This window comes from Callithrix jacchus, chromosome 11 (assembly GCF_049354715.1).
Source record: "Callithrix jacchus isolate 240 chromosome 11, calJac240_pri, whole genome shotgun sequence".
In the NCBI taxonomy this organism is placed as follows: domain Eukaryota; kingdom Metazoa; phylum Chordata; class Mammalia; order Primates; family Cebidae; genus Callithrix; species Callithrix jacchus.
Window position 1 is genome coordinate 126,371,182 of NC_133512.1, and position 13,911 is coordinate 126,385,092.

The 13,911-nt window shown below is 36.7% G+C and overlaps 1 protein-coding gene across 1 annotated transcript in view; it reads right to left on the reverse strand.

The window, feature by feature from the left end:
- KCND2 (potassium voltage-gated channel subfamily D member 2) overlaps window positions 1-13,911 on the reverse strand; it is a 515,909-nt gene that overhangs the window by 13,812 nt on the left and 488,186 nt on the right. Inside the window, exons 2-4 of the mRNA XM_009003200.5 lie at window positions 11,744-11,906; window positions 1,967-2,062; window positions 992-1,084 (exon numbers count right to left, since the gene is read on the reverse strand). Of these exons, the coding sequence (XP_009001448.2) occupies window positions 992-1,084; window positions 1,967-2,062; window positions 11,744-11,906 (352 nt within the window). The remainder of the gene's footprint in view (window positions 1-991; window positions 1,085-1,966; window positions 2,063-11,743; window positions 11,907-13,911) is intronic.

Here is a 13,911-nt window from a genome sequence, read left to right on the forward strand (position 1 = left end):
TTTGTTTTATAAATAGAGCAGAAGCCACACCTCATTTCATGGTGTTTCTTGGATCTGGCTTGCTATTGGGCACGTAGCTGGCAAGTAGTAAATATTTGCTGATGCCAAATGTGGGTGAAGGGGAGGAAGGCAGCAAAACACACTGCCATGTGTGTACTTATGCAAATGTCTTGCATGTTCTGCACATGTACCCCCAAACCTAAAATGCAATAAAAATTTTTTTGCTGAATGACTCTATTGGTAAATAAGTACACGGACAGGCAATCCTTTGGAACTGAGAAGACAAATCATGTGTTGCCTGAGAGTGAGGGGGCTGATATGGTTCAAATAGGGTGAGGGTTTTGTTCTCTGTGATCATCATGGACTGTGATGATCAAACTGGCTAAGAGATTGGTACATTTGCCAATGAGGAGGTTCAAATGAGGGCTTGTAAGTGAAAAAATACAGACTCACTCCTTGGTACCCAGGGCATACAAGTGATTACATTAGTCATTTTTCTAATGAGAGTAGTTTCTATTAGCTATCTATATTCATTATGGCTGTGAATGAAACAAATGCTTACATTCCATTGTCTCTGTTTTTTGTTATTGCTATTGCTATACTCTTGATCTAGATGTTAGGAACCCTCAAGCATCATTAGTTTTTTTTTCTGTCTAATCAGCATTTTAAGAATCATGGAAAATGATATTGTATAGGATTTACTATTGGAAGACCAATCTTCATCTGCACTAAGTGACTTCTTAGACTAGAGTTAAGATAGCTGCCAAGAATGAAACATTCTAAATAAGTTTCTAAAATACTTTCCAAGTTGAAATGTCATCACAGTCTTTCCAAGGAATTTCAAATATTGTGGGGTTTTGGTTTGTGCATTTTTTAGTATGTTTTCCAGTAACGCAGGCAGTGAAATCACACTCGGAAGCATTAAGTATGCACAAAAACAAATGGAATTACTGTCAGAGAGCAGAGGAAGGCAGTCATGCTGTCTCCTTACCGTCGTTTTTTCCAGGCAGTGAAGCAAGTGGTGGTGCTGAGTTTCAAAGCTGGAGCCGGATTTGCTAACAAAAGCCTGCTCATCCTCTGAGCACTGTTAACAAAGAGAAGACGGAAGAGCTTTCGACTTCATTTGCAAACAACCCGAACCTCGGCTACGCATTTCCATAGAGAGATCTGCTCTATTAACTGGCAACGTTTATTTTTTTTAACTAAGAAGGAACAAATGTGCAGTTCCTGTGAAGTTGGATGATCGGCATTTACAATTTCATCAAATGAATGGTCTGGTCTTTTAGACATGCCTCCCTGAATTGAAAATTTAAATCTCTTTTACTCATTCAACTACCAACTGTGTTTGTAAGATGGGAAACTGTTATGTTTTGATAATCGAATTTAACCTAGCGCTTAGAAAATGTTGAAACTGCAATTATGTGCACGTACATTAAAAAAACCTATTTTGTAAGTAAAAGTAAAGATTGGAATCCTAAATATTAAAGAAAAATTCTGGGGTAAAAAATAAATGTTCTCAAATTGAAGTTTATATCATATGACCTTCCTAATACCAAGTGGTGTTTTCTCTTCATTGTGAAGTAAAACAAGACATCATGTTATCCACCCACCCCAATCCCTGACCCAAATGAACGTAAGGAAGATAAGTAAATTTGGAATAAAAAAGAATTAGGCATTTGAATTATTGAGCATTTTTACCTTTACTTTGTTAATATGAGACAGTGTAGAAATATTGCCCAATGGTAAATAGACATCCTGATTCACTGGCAATATTTCACAGTGCAGTTTCTAACCTGCTATAGCTGACTGGGATGTATAGGGTGAAATTAAAAACAACAACAACAAAAAACACTTGTTTTAATAGCCATTGTCATAATTAGCCACAATTAAATTATATGGAAGTAGAACTAAATCATTATTAAACCAATAAACTGAACATTCAAAAAAGAGAAGTGCTTGCTCATACCTGCAGCTGATTACTGAGTAAACCATTCCGTTTGCTCTGCATGTAAGCATTTGCGCTTCCACTTTTGGCTGCCCGGATCCTGGCCAGTCTAGCTTTCTGTAGGAGAAGAAAAACAAATTTCCTGTTAACATTTATAAATTATTTTTTTATAATAGTGAATGAACTCTTGTATAGTCCTATTGTCAGCCTACACACACACACACACACACACACACACACACACACACACATATATAATTGCGTTTTAGGTTTTGAGGTACATGTGAAAGCCAGCTTTTCACATGCAACTATTGAAAATGACCTCTCTACCTTTTAAAGTACTTTATTTCAGTTAATATTTATCAGTAAAATCAATAAACTACCTTGGAGCTGGCTTGTGCCTTTAAAAAATTATAATTAAGTCTTTAAAATAAGATCAAATTATTTCATTATTGTTTCTTTCAGTTTTGTCAAAAGAAAAATAACTATTACTTTACTTATTCATTTATCCCGATCTGAGTAACTTAATGAAATGAAGACCAGGTTGGTAGCTCAGGAAACCAGCTTCCAACTCCTTTTCATTTAAACTAATGTCCTTAAAAAAATTAGTAACTAAGTATCAAGAACCGATTGCCTTTCTTCCTTTTTAATTTTTAAGAAACACTATTCATCTATATCTGCATCCTCCAGTATAAAATTATATTTTTGCAATTATCCTTTAAATGAGCCAGTGTAGATCCCATGCCAAACAACATGGGCTCTCTCTCTCTAAACAAACAAACAAAACAATTGAACAAAAACAACCCAGAATTTATCTACTTTGTCTACTGACATGGTGCACACAACTGTGTGCTCATGTGATTTGTATTTCACTCTTCAATTTGCTGAAACGAAGAACATAGTGAGCCTATCCAGAGAGATTTAAACATTCCTTTTCATTTTTAAAGCATTTTTTTTTGTGTGTAGAGAATATCCTTCAATGTAGAGGGGTTAGGTGTCCAGTTCAATTGTTCCTTTAAGTTACAGTGAGATCCCTAAAGTGAACGTGCTGAGCATCTGGCTGTGTAGCCAGATTTCTGATATTCCATTCTACTTTCTAACTGTTGTTGTTGATGTGCGTTTAGACTGTCATGGAAAGAGTCTGTTTTTCTCTTCCTGGAGATTACTATTCTGGTGACCATTCTACTTGTATTACATGAAGTTAGCAAGTGTATGTAAAACAGAGACTGGGATGGCTTAGGTAAGTTTCCTCAAGCTTATCTTACAAGACTCCTTTTTCCTTTCTAAACAATCCAGAACAATACTATCTTTAGTCTCAAGTCCTGAAATATTCCTTTTAATAAAAATTTTTAAATTAGCTAGATTTTTTAAATGAAAAAAATGTTAGTACTACAAAAGTTCATGCGAACAATTGTCTCTGACCCTGGAGCCATCCCACTCCTAGGCTTCAGAATCAATCATGGTAATATTTCTAGAGAACTCTGTGAGAAATTTTCTAAATATAAAAGAGCAAGTATACACACACACACACACACACACACACACACACACACACACACAGATTTTTACTCAGGAGAATACTCCTCACACTCTTCTGCAAATTAGTTGTAAAAAATTACATTTTGGAACTCCTTCCATATATGCATGTAAAGATCCACCTCATTTTTTATAAATGTATAACATACCACAGTATAAACAAAGCATTATTTATTTACCAGGCCAACTACCAATTAATTTTTAAAGCATCTTTGGCAACTCTAAGCAATGCTACCTGCTTTGAATATGATGATGAGCTTATCTACGAGACATAGTTCTGAAAGCAAAATTATTTGATGAGCTTATCTACGAGACATAGTTCTGAAAGCAAAATTGTTCCTGGATCAAAGGGAATGGGTGAAAGATCTATCTTTAGCATGTAATGCTGTTTGACAGCAATGTTTCTAATGAAATAAAATTACCTCTGGAGAAAGAGTCTGAACAATCTTAAGGTATTCTCATGGAATTAATACTTTTGATAACAAGTGTGTGTTTGTGTGTGCGTGTCTCTGTGTACAGTTTCTTTTGTAAGGTCTTACCAAATCTCCCTCCAAAGTTATTGTACCAAGATGCCTTTCACACACATCATTTGAGAGTAGCACTGAGATGTCTGAAGCTCTCCAAATCGCATTTAGATATCATCTGTCTTTAACTCCACCCCTCCTCCCTTCCTTCCTAAATTTATTCTTCCTGTGTGCTGAGTCCAGGTTAAAAATAATACTGTGTACAAAGATCATATTTGTAAATGATGAGAAAATTACACAAATTTCATTCTTTGTTGGCAACATAATGTTTAGATCACTCAAAATACTGACACAATAGTAGAGAATGAAGTTGGAAGGTAGAAAATTTTTTACTTCAAAAGCTGGGCTGCAGTTTCAGGATTTCAGACCAGACTCAGTAAAACAGAAGCAAGTGGCAAGGACGTTTGGAAATGACTCAGAATTAGCCCAGTAATTCAGAAATTAGAAATTTATATATTGGTTTTTAAAAAGGGATTATTGTTGAAATTTCAGTCTTAGAGTCTCTTTGGTCTCCCGGAATATTAATTGCCTTTCTCCTTCCGACTTCTGACTCCTCTCTTCCTGTCTCCCTTCATTCTCTAAGCATTCAGCAGCAGCATTAGGAAATGCTGCTTTATTCTATTAAGGAAACATATGTATTAACCAAAAATACCATCCAGCAAAATAAAATGACAAATATTTCTCATCATATAATGGAAAGCCTACATATGGTGGCAAACACTACTGCAGAAGTAGTTCTAAGCTTAGGGAGAAGGAAGATGTTTTAGAGACAGACTAGCCGTTTTTGCTCAGTTATGCACTATGTTAGCAAAAGAACTTCCCATCGCAACTTCCATCACGGCTTTTCTTTGACCCTACGGCAATTCTAAAGGAGTTTGTTGGTTTAATTGGTCTTGTGGAGCGCACCAGCAAATGCCTGTTGAATGCTAGCCTTTGTGACTTGTGATTATCTCTTCGGTTCCAGCAGGTAATTGAAAGAGATTATTTTACAAAGATATTTTTAAAAAATCATTTTACTTCTGACCCACTCAGTATGACAATCTTGGCATCTCTGATTATGCAATTGGGAATTGAAAAGAAAGCCATCTGCTGGTAAGAAGAAGTGTGCTCCTTTCAGTGTCTTACCCCACTTTTAGGACATACAGCCTCTGGCATGGCAAAGTATCAGCAAATAATATGGAAGTTAGAGAAAGGTTGTAGTAAGTACTTTTTCTTAGCTGTATGAAAAGTAGGAGTCTTCTAAAACTTGAATTAATGCAAGGTTTACATTTTCAGTATAATAAAAAGCCTTATAGTCATTTTCAAATAATTTATTTGCTTTAAATGGTGATGGTGTTTGTAAAAAAGTTGTCTCATAAGCATATTCTTCCTATGCATCCCGATTGTTCATGCAGTTTTTATCTAATCATCCAATCTTAGCAGGATTTCTCAAAGTTGCTCCCAAGGAATTCGTAAGTGTAATGAGTAAAATCTAAACCAAGCAGATGAAGCAAACAACTGGTTCTGTGCTCCAGAAAGGTCTGGGAAACGCTGAGATGTTAAACAGGTTTCTTTGCTCTTGGGTTCCTCACACCGTGTAATATTACGGGTGATCACTGTGAGGAGAACAGGGATACATAGTATGCAAGTTTCCTCAAACTAATTTGACATGGAATTCTTGTATTGTGAAGTACTCACAGGCTAGTATACAGTGGAACACAATGGATTTTAAGTAGACTGTTTTTGAATTACCTCAAATCACATAAACTTTATAGTGCATGTTGTACAACAGAGGCTGGAAGTCTACAAGGCAAACACCACTGAGATGTTCATTTCCTTAAATGGTCAGTCATTTATAGATGAGGTATGAGGTAGATTGAAGGAAGTTATCAGACCATCTTGTTCCCAAATCACAAAATATTTTGAAAAATAAAGGTATTCTAGGCAGGCTTAAAAGTGAGGTAAAGAAAGTGTTTCTCTTTGGTAATGCCTTATTCCTCAGATACTTGTCCCTACACTCCCTGTAACATGCATTCTGGAAATTTTGCTTACATCTGTTTCTTTCATTTAAGGGTTAGTAAAATGCCTTAGGTGGAGGTAGCATATTAAATGTTATCAGCTTTTAAAAGTTTGAGGCATTTCATTTGCTAAGAAAAATAATTCTGCTAGAAATTTGAGACAAGTTAGTACCAAACAATGATAAAAAGAGAGGAAAGACATCAATGGCAGACAGTGTAATATTCCTAGGTCTAGAATTTGGTTAATCCCGGAGATGGCAGGCCTAAGCAGAAACAGGGCTGGGATCTGGGTCAGTGGAAGAGGCTAAGTAACAAGAGGTCTATAAGAGGATTCTATGTTGGAAGAGGTGAGAACAGAAAGAGGAAATAGGAGTGCATCTGAGACCAAATTCTTGGGTGGAATTAGGAGCTGGGAATTTTGGTTATCATAGTAGATAATCTAAGAGATTATTTTCAGGCTATAGCAAGTAGTTATTTCTTGCTTTTTCGTTATTGTACTTAAAAAAACCTCTTTGATTTGGACATTGGTTATAGGAGATTGGTGGTGGGAACAATTACAGAAAATACCCTAACCTTCTTGGAAGGCCAGAAGGTTTTGCAAAAGCCCTGGGAAAGAGTTATTGCCGAAGGCAGCATAATCCTCTTATCTTGAGTTAATAGCAAAGAGCAGATAACAAGGGAATGTAGGAGAGTTTTTCTAAATAGCTTGTTTACCTATTTCCCCTGGAAACCAAGCTTTGATCTCCACTGCAGAGGAGGTGGTGGTGGGGTGCGGGGGGAGGGTTGGCAATGTTGATTACCCACAAATGGTGTTTGATTGAGACCTTTAAGTCCATTCTAAAATAAATTCTCGTATCTCTGGCATATGGGAGCTGCAAGGCTGGACTCCCTCTTTGGAGTGTGTAAGCCGTGGGGTCCCCTAGTCGTGCTGCTCTCACAGGAATAAAACCTGTGTCTCTGTACTCCTGTCATCCGTTGCTTGTTTAGAGTCTGTGGGTCAGTCTCAGAAATGGCTGAATGTGCTAGGCAGTGGTTTTCAAAGTGTTATCTCCCAAGCTGCAGTATTGGCATCACCTGGGAATTTATTAGTAAATTTTTCAGATTCTAACCCAAAACTATAGAGTCTGGTGTTTTGGGATCCAACAACCTGGCATGTGTGGCTCACACCTATAATGCCAGCACTTTGGGAGGCTGAGGTGAGTGGATCACCTGGGGTCAGGAGTTTAAGACCAGCCTTGCCAATGTGGTGAAACCCTGTCTCTACTAGAAATACAAAAATTAGCCAGGTGTGGTGGTGGGCACCTGTAATCCCAGCTACTTGGGAGGCTGAGGCAGGAGAATTGCTTGAACCTGGGAGGCAGAGGTTGCAGTGAGCCAAGATTGCACCATTGCACTCCATCCTGGGCAACAGGAGTGAAACTCTGTCTCAAAAAAAAAAAACCCAAAAAAAACAAAAAGAAGCTTTCCAGATGATTCTAATGGATCTGAAGTATAGTTATACTAGCAGGGTATGATAAATGGCAGACTAAATAAGGGTAGTATCTTTCTAAGTCAATGTGAAAAATTTAATGTGAAAATTAAAAATATTACACTACATATTGGCTCATTGATTCTACACTTCTCACTGCATTTAGAATTATCTATAGGAATATCCTAAAGTATTCATAGTTCCAATAATACTAGAATTTTTTTGCCTTAGACTTTAATCCTAGGGCTTGTGAGCATGAGCAAATTATCTGTAAAATGAAAACTGTGTACTTCCTTTGCAAGTTGACTGTGAATATACAAAAAACAGATATAAAGCACCTGGGACATTCTAGAAATTAGTGAAGGTTTTGTTGTTACAATTAGTATTATTAAATTATAACTATAATTACTATGATTATCATATAATAATTACTCACAGGTCAGCCTGTGAGTATGCAGATGATTAGGTGGTGTGATCCATATTTTAAAAGAGCTGCTTCAAAATATCAACCTTCCACTTGTCATTGCATTAATCTATCTTTATTTTGTCTAATACATTCTATTCAGTAAATATTTATTGAATAACTAAGAGAATCAACAAATCTATTAAAATACAATTACCAATGGTGGGAGTAGGGGAGAAGTGTCATGGTTTCGGCCTATATCCACCAGCATGTCAGTATTTAAGACTTTATCAATGACTGATACAAATGGGGTAAATGATGCATTCCCTGTAAACGGCAAGAGTGGGAGCAAAAGCAGGAAGAGTATTTGCAGAGGGAAGAGCCTGGAAGAAGGAAAGTATTTCTGATGGTGATGATGGGAATTTTCTCAAATTAATATTGTGTCTATTTCATGTTTTTGCTTGGTTGTGGAATGGCAATTGAATTAAACACCAAAAATATGGTCTAAAAGCCATTTTGTAATATTTCTTTTATTAGTCAGTTGGACTGATGTGTTTACTGAATTGAATACTTGCTTGACTGAATTAGCTGGTTATTTTTTGCATAACTTTAATATTTGGCACATAGCCCAGACCCAGGTAAATTTAAACTGTCTTAGCCTAATGGGTGTTTGTTCTGCTTTTTTCCCTCTAATCTCTTGGGAAAAAAAATAGGAAATATCCCTTGGTAACTTATTTAGTTCATATACACTGTTCTTTCTTAGAAGATTATGTTCAGTTTTTGGGCACAGACTATATACTGCATGTATTATACTATGTTATTATATTTGACTTTATTAATCCAATTTTTCTAGCAGTAAAACTCTAAAATTCATTGCATTATGGCAGGAACTAAAATATATAGCAAATATTTTAAAGATACCAAAAAGCATTCATGAAACATACTTTTCAATTAGTGTACTTTTAGAATGTCATATTACTTATTTTTGATTTCTAAATGTGTTTGGTAGGCCAAAAGGCTTCTAAAATATTCTAAAGTTTTCTTTATTGTTTTCTTTGTTGCAGATGACAAACTCTGAAAAAATTCAGGTGTTTGGGAAATTGGTTTATTGGAAATTAGATTTGTGCTTCCTATAGTTTTCATATAGGTGGCTCTTGTACTAAAGAAGGGATTTCTAGAATAGAGATAGATGGATGGTTGGAAGTTAAGCTTTTTGTGGGATCCTGTTATTTTAGACAATGTGCATATGTACCCAGTAAAGGGACTATACTATGGGCAGAGCCACAATTGTGGTGCTTGGAGATCCCTGGTGGTGGGGTCAGTTGTGGCTTAAATCCCTTTACCTCTGCTTGCCAAGGGTATGTATTCCCTACATAAGACTACAGCTATCCAGAGGGTGCCTTTTTCTACTTCTCTGTATTCATTAGATAATCAGTTCTCTATATCCATGTGAACTGGACTATTTTTAACTCTTCTCTGTAATAATTAGTTAAAGGCTAGGCATTTATCCAAAAATGAAAGGTTTCATAAAACAAGTAACCACAGGGTTCAAAAAAGCAATTATTTGCTAAAGGAAGATCTTTGACAGTGGGCATAAATTCGTTCTCTGGACAAATATGCTGTGTAGCCACACCAATTAACTAGAGCTTTCCAAAGTCTTACTTTATGAGATTATACTTTACTAAAGGGGCTGACATTGTTCATATGTGTGTTTAAGATCCTGTTCCTAGACCAAGGTCTCTCATGATATTTTGTCAGTTATAACACACCACACAGGTTGTGCATCTACTTTACTCATGATTATGAACGGCTTTGGATATTTTTAAAAAAGGAATCTATCCTTAAAGGACAAAGATATAGTGACTATGAAGAATACTAGAAATACAGTGCCATAAGCCCTAAGGAAACCACAAAAGAGATTTCCAAGATTACTTTTAAGCAACAAGGGACCTGCCTCTCAAGGTGACTATTTTGATAAAGAATGGGCTAGGGAAGTATGCTAGCATTTACATAGCTTTTCTGAGAGGTACCTTATCACAGTGTTTGTGTATGAAACTGAGAGCAAGCCTGGCTTGGATGGAATGGTGGATCTCCATCTTAACATGGAATGTGATCTTACGATTGCTTAATTTGGCAGTCCTTGAGGATTCCCATCTATAAAATGAGCATATAATGGTAATTAACTGTTAAAGTTTTAGTGAAGGTTGTATGCGTTGACTCAAGTTTAGCCTAAAGTTGCCTCCTTACCATAATTTAAATTTAGCCTAAGGATTTCTCAATGCATAGTGAACTGTAACCTAAATGGAAGTGTAAACAGACTGTAACTCACTCTTGTGCCAACCAACGAGTTTTGGCCAATCAAAGGGGGCCAACTGTTCAAACTCTGTTCAAATAAGGCAAATGCTGAGCTATAAGCAACAGAGCTGTTTCTGTACGTCACTTTCATTTTCTGTACATCACTTTCCTTTTATTGCCTATAAATCATTTCCTAACCATGTGGCTGTGCTCGAGTTTTTGAACTTACTCTGGCCCAATTCATGAATTGTTCTTTGCTCAATTCGACTGTTAAATTGCATTTGGCTAAGGTGAGGTTTTTCTTTTAACATATGACTTCTTTTGTGAAAAACATGAGACCAATGTCTGCTACATGGAAACCATCAGTAAACGTTACATATTGACAATATGATGTGTTCATATACATTTACATATACTTATATATAAAATCTTAATCTTATTTTCCCCATTTTATAGTTGAGTGTACATTATGCTTACTCTTAGAGGGATTAATTAACTGGCATGAAGTTCAAACAAACAGCAAGCTGCTGGGACGGGAACAAAACTCTGCTACACATGATCAGATTACTTCCTGTGTAATATCTGAGAGACACATTTTGGTGCCCTTTAATAACCCTCGGCTACTGAACCAGCTTGACCCTTGATAGACTGAGACTCAATGAATGAGATCTAGAAATCTGATTTTAATAAAGTTTGCCAATAATCTGTTTCTGCTTTTGCTACTGTTGACGGTGCTGTCCATTGAATATTTCTTATTTCTGCTCTGGTCTCAAAGTAGGATTGTATTTTCCTGCCCACTTCGAAGGTAGACACTGCTGTGTGATTTGCTTTGGATAATGCAATAGACAAGAAAGTGACTCAAGCCACTTCCAGGAGGGTGCATTAGGAAGCAGTTTGTGATTCATCATGCCCTTTATTCCTGCTGGAGTGTCTGCAGAAGTATGCTGTCAAGATGAATATTATGCAGCAATCAGAAATGATGAGTTCGTGTCGTTTGTAGGGACATGGATGAATCTGGAGATCATCATCCTCAGCAAACTGACACAAGAACAGAAAATGAAACACCGCATATTCTCACTCATAGGTGGGTGACGAAAAATGAGAACACATGGACACAGAAAGGGGAGTACTAAACACTGGGGTCTATTGGGGGGAAAAGGGGAGGGCCAGTGGGAGGGGGAGGTGGGGAGGGATAGCCTGGGGAGAAATGCCAAATGCGGGTGAAGGGGAGAAGAAAAGCAAAGCACACTGCCATGTGTGTTCCTACGCAACTGTCTTGCATGCTCTGCTCATGTACCCCAAAACCTATAATCCAATAAAAAATTAAAAAAAAAAAAAAAGATGAAGTCTCTATTCTCTGGACAAGTAATGGACTTGTGGCATGATTAAGAAATACTACTTATTGCTTTAAGCCACTTAGATGCTAGGTTTCTTTTGAGTGTAGAATTTCTACCTGGTCCTCACTGATGCAACTACTGACTAATCAAGAGCACTGAATAACCATTAAGAAATTTTAAAGCTCATTATAAATAGTGAGAAGTGCTAAACCACAGTTGCACAGAGCTGAATACGCACCTTTTGTGCCCTTCGTTTGTCTGCTCGTTGATTTTGGTGGTAGATGCGACTGAAGTTGGATACAATCACTGGAACGGGTAGAGCAATGACCAAGACCCCACTCAGCGAACAGATAGAACCAAAAATCTTCCCTGCTATGGTTTTTGGCACCATGTCACCATACCTGGGTTAGAGAAAACAATATATATATATATTGTTTTAAGTCACGGAAAGATATTTCTACCTGAAAATAATTGTTTTTTGCTTTAAGTAAAATGATTTTTGGACATATCTATTTCTACTTCATGACTACAGTATACAATATACATGGCTTCAGATTTTAATGTCAGAAATTATAAATATTTGACTATAAAAATTACCTTTCAACCTTGTAGAAAATCATTCTAACATTTAGGAAACTCTTTGATTGGAAGATATTTTAAGCCAGATCATGTAATGGTAGCTCTTCAATTTTTCCTTTATATGCTATGACATAGTTCTTTACATTTATTTAATACTCAATAATTCCATGCTGAAATTTATAGTCTGGATAACACAATTTTCCACTTAGTTTTTTTCAGCATTCAATTGATTATGAAATTTAAGTAGAAAAAGTAGCACATCACATTCCTTTCACTAGATGTCATCATTTAAAAAATAAACTTTTCAAGGTCCCCATTAACCTTCAATTGTGAAATCTAACAGCCATTTCTCCATAAAAATCTAACTCAGTCTCTCATTTGTAGCTTATCAGTTGATTATTTTCTCCTTGAAAGACTCCTTTTATTCTTGGCTTTAGTATTAGAAAATATTTTTAGTCTCCCTCCTACCTCATTGGCTACCACTTCTCCATCTTCTTTTCTGCCTCCTGTCCCTTATCCGATTTTTAAACTTTAGAGTACTTTAGGTCTCAGTCTTCAGTCCTCTTATCTTCTCCATATAAACCCACTTCCTATGTGACTTTGTCCAGAATCATAGCTTAAACCTATCTCTATGCAACTGATGCTCTAATTTACATTGACAGCCATGATGTCTTTCCTGAAAAGTGGATTCAGATCTCCAGTGGTCTGGTCTGATTATTTCTACCCCTGGATGCCTAAGAGCCAATTAAAATTTAAATTAGCCAAAATGGAATTCTTATTTCCCTAGCTTCCTCTGCCTCTCTAAATCTTTTCCTCCCACAAGTCTGCCACCTATAATTAAATAGAACCACCACCAAAGAGTTGTTCATACCAAGACCAAAAAAAGAGCCATCTCCCCAATCCCCAGTATCAACATTTCATCTCTTAGTTGGTCTCATTGTTCGTGGGCAAACCAAATTGTATACCATGCAAGTCTCTCCATGACAATAAACCAAACCATGGTTATTTCTTGCCAGAGCCACAAATATAGCTTCTTACCTGACTCTCTTTTCTACATTTACCATTTTACAGTTCAAGCCAACATAGCAGCCAGAACTTTGGTTTTAAAAAAGGAGATTAGACTATTGCAATATTACTTAAACCCTCAAATGGATTTGAAACGGAAATAAATCCGAACTCCTTAGTTTTGCCTGCAAGGCCTACCTCATTCAGTTGCTGCCTATATTTTACATCACTTTTCACTAAGCTGACTGGCCCTCTATTTTGTGTGCAGCCCTCTGATGGTGATTATTCAAGATGCCATTTAAATGTCTCCATCCAAGTGATTTTCTGGTCACCTCATTCATAGAAGTCTTATTCTCTTCCCTAATCATCCTCTATAACATTTCCTCATTTGATTATCTTCAGAGTACTTATTAACATTGTCTTATTTCTTAATTTATTTTTTCACTCTGCATCCACCCTACTGAGGTTAGAATGCAAACTTACTAAAGCAGGAATTGTTCTACTTCATGTCTCATGAGCATAAGGCAGGCTTGCCTTATCATTCATCAGTTGAATGAATACATTTTCTCTTCTTTTCTGATGGAGAGTTCATCTAAGAGTACACTTCTGGGACAGGGACAAGGAGGAGTTTTTTTCCATCTTACTATCGCACAAGTTACCCAGCTATGTCTGAGCTCCAACTACTTCACGCTCACTCTGGGGCTCTGGAGAGCTCAATGCTCCACTCTGGGGCTCTGGAGAGCTCAATGCTCAGAGTGTAGGCCTGAGAGACAGAGCTCAAAGGAACTCACATACTAGAATCCATACTCAAGGGAGTTTAGG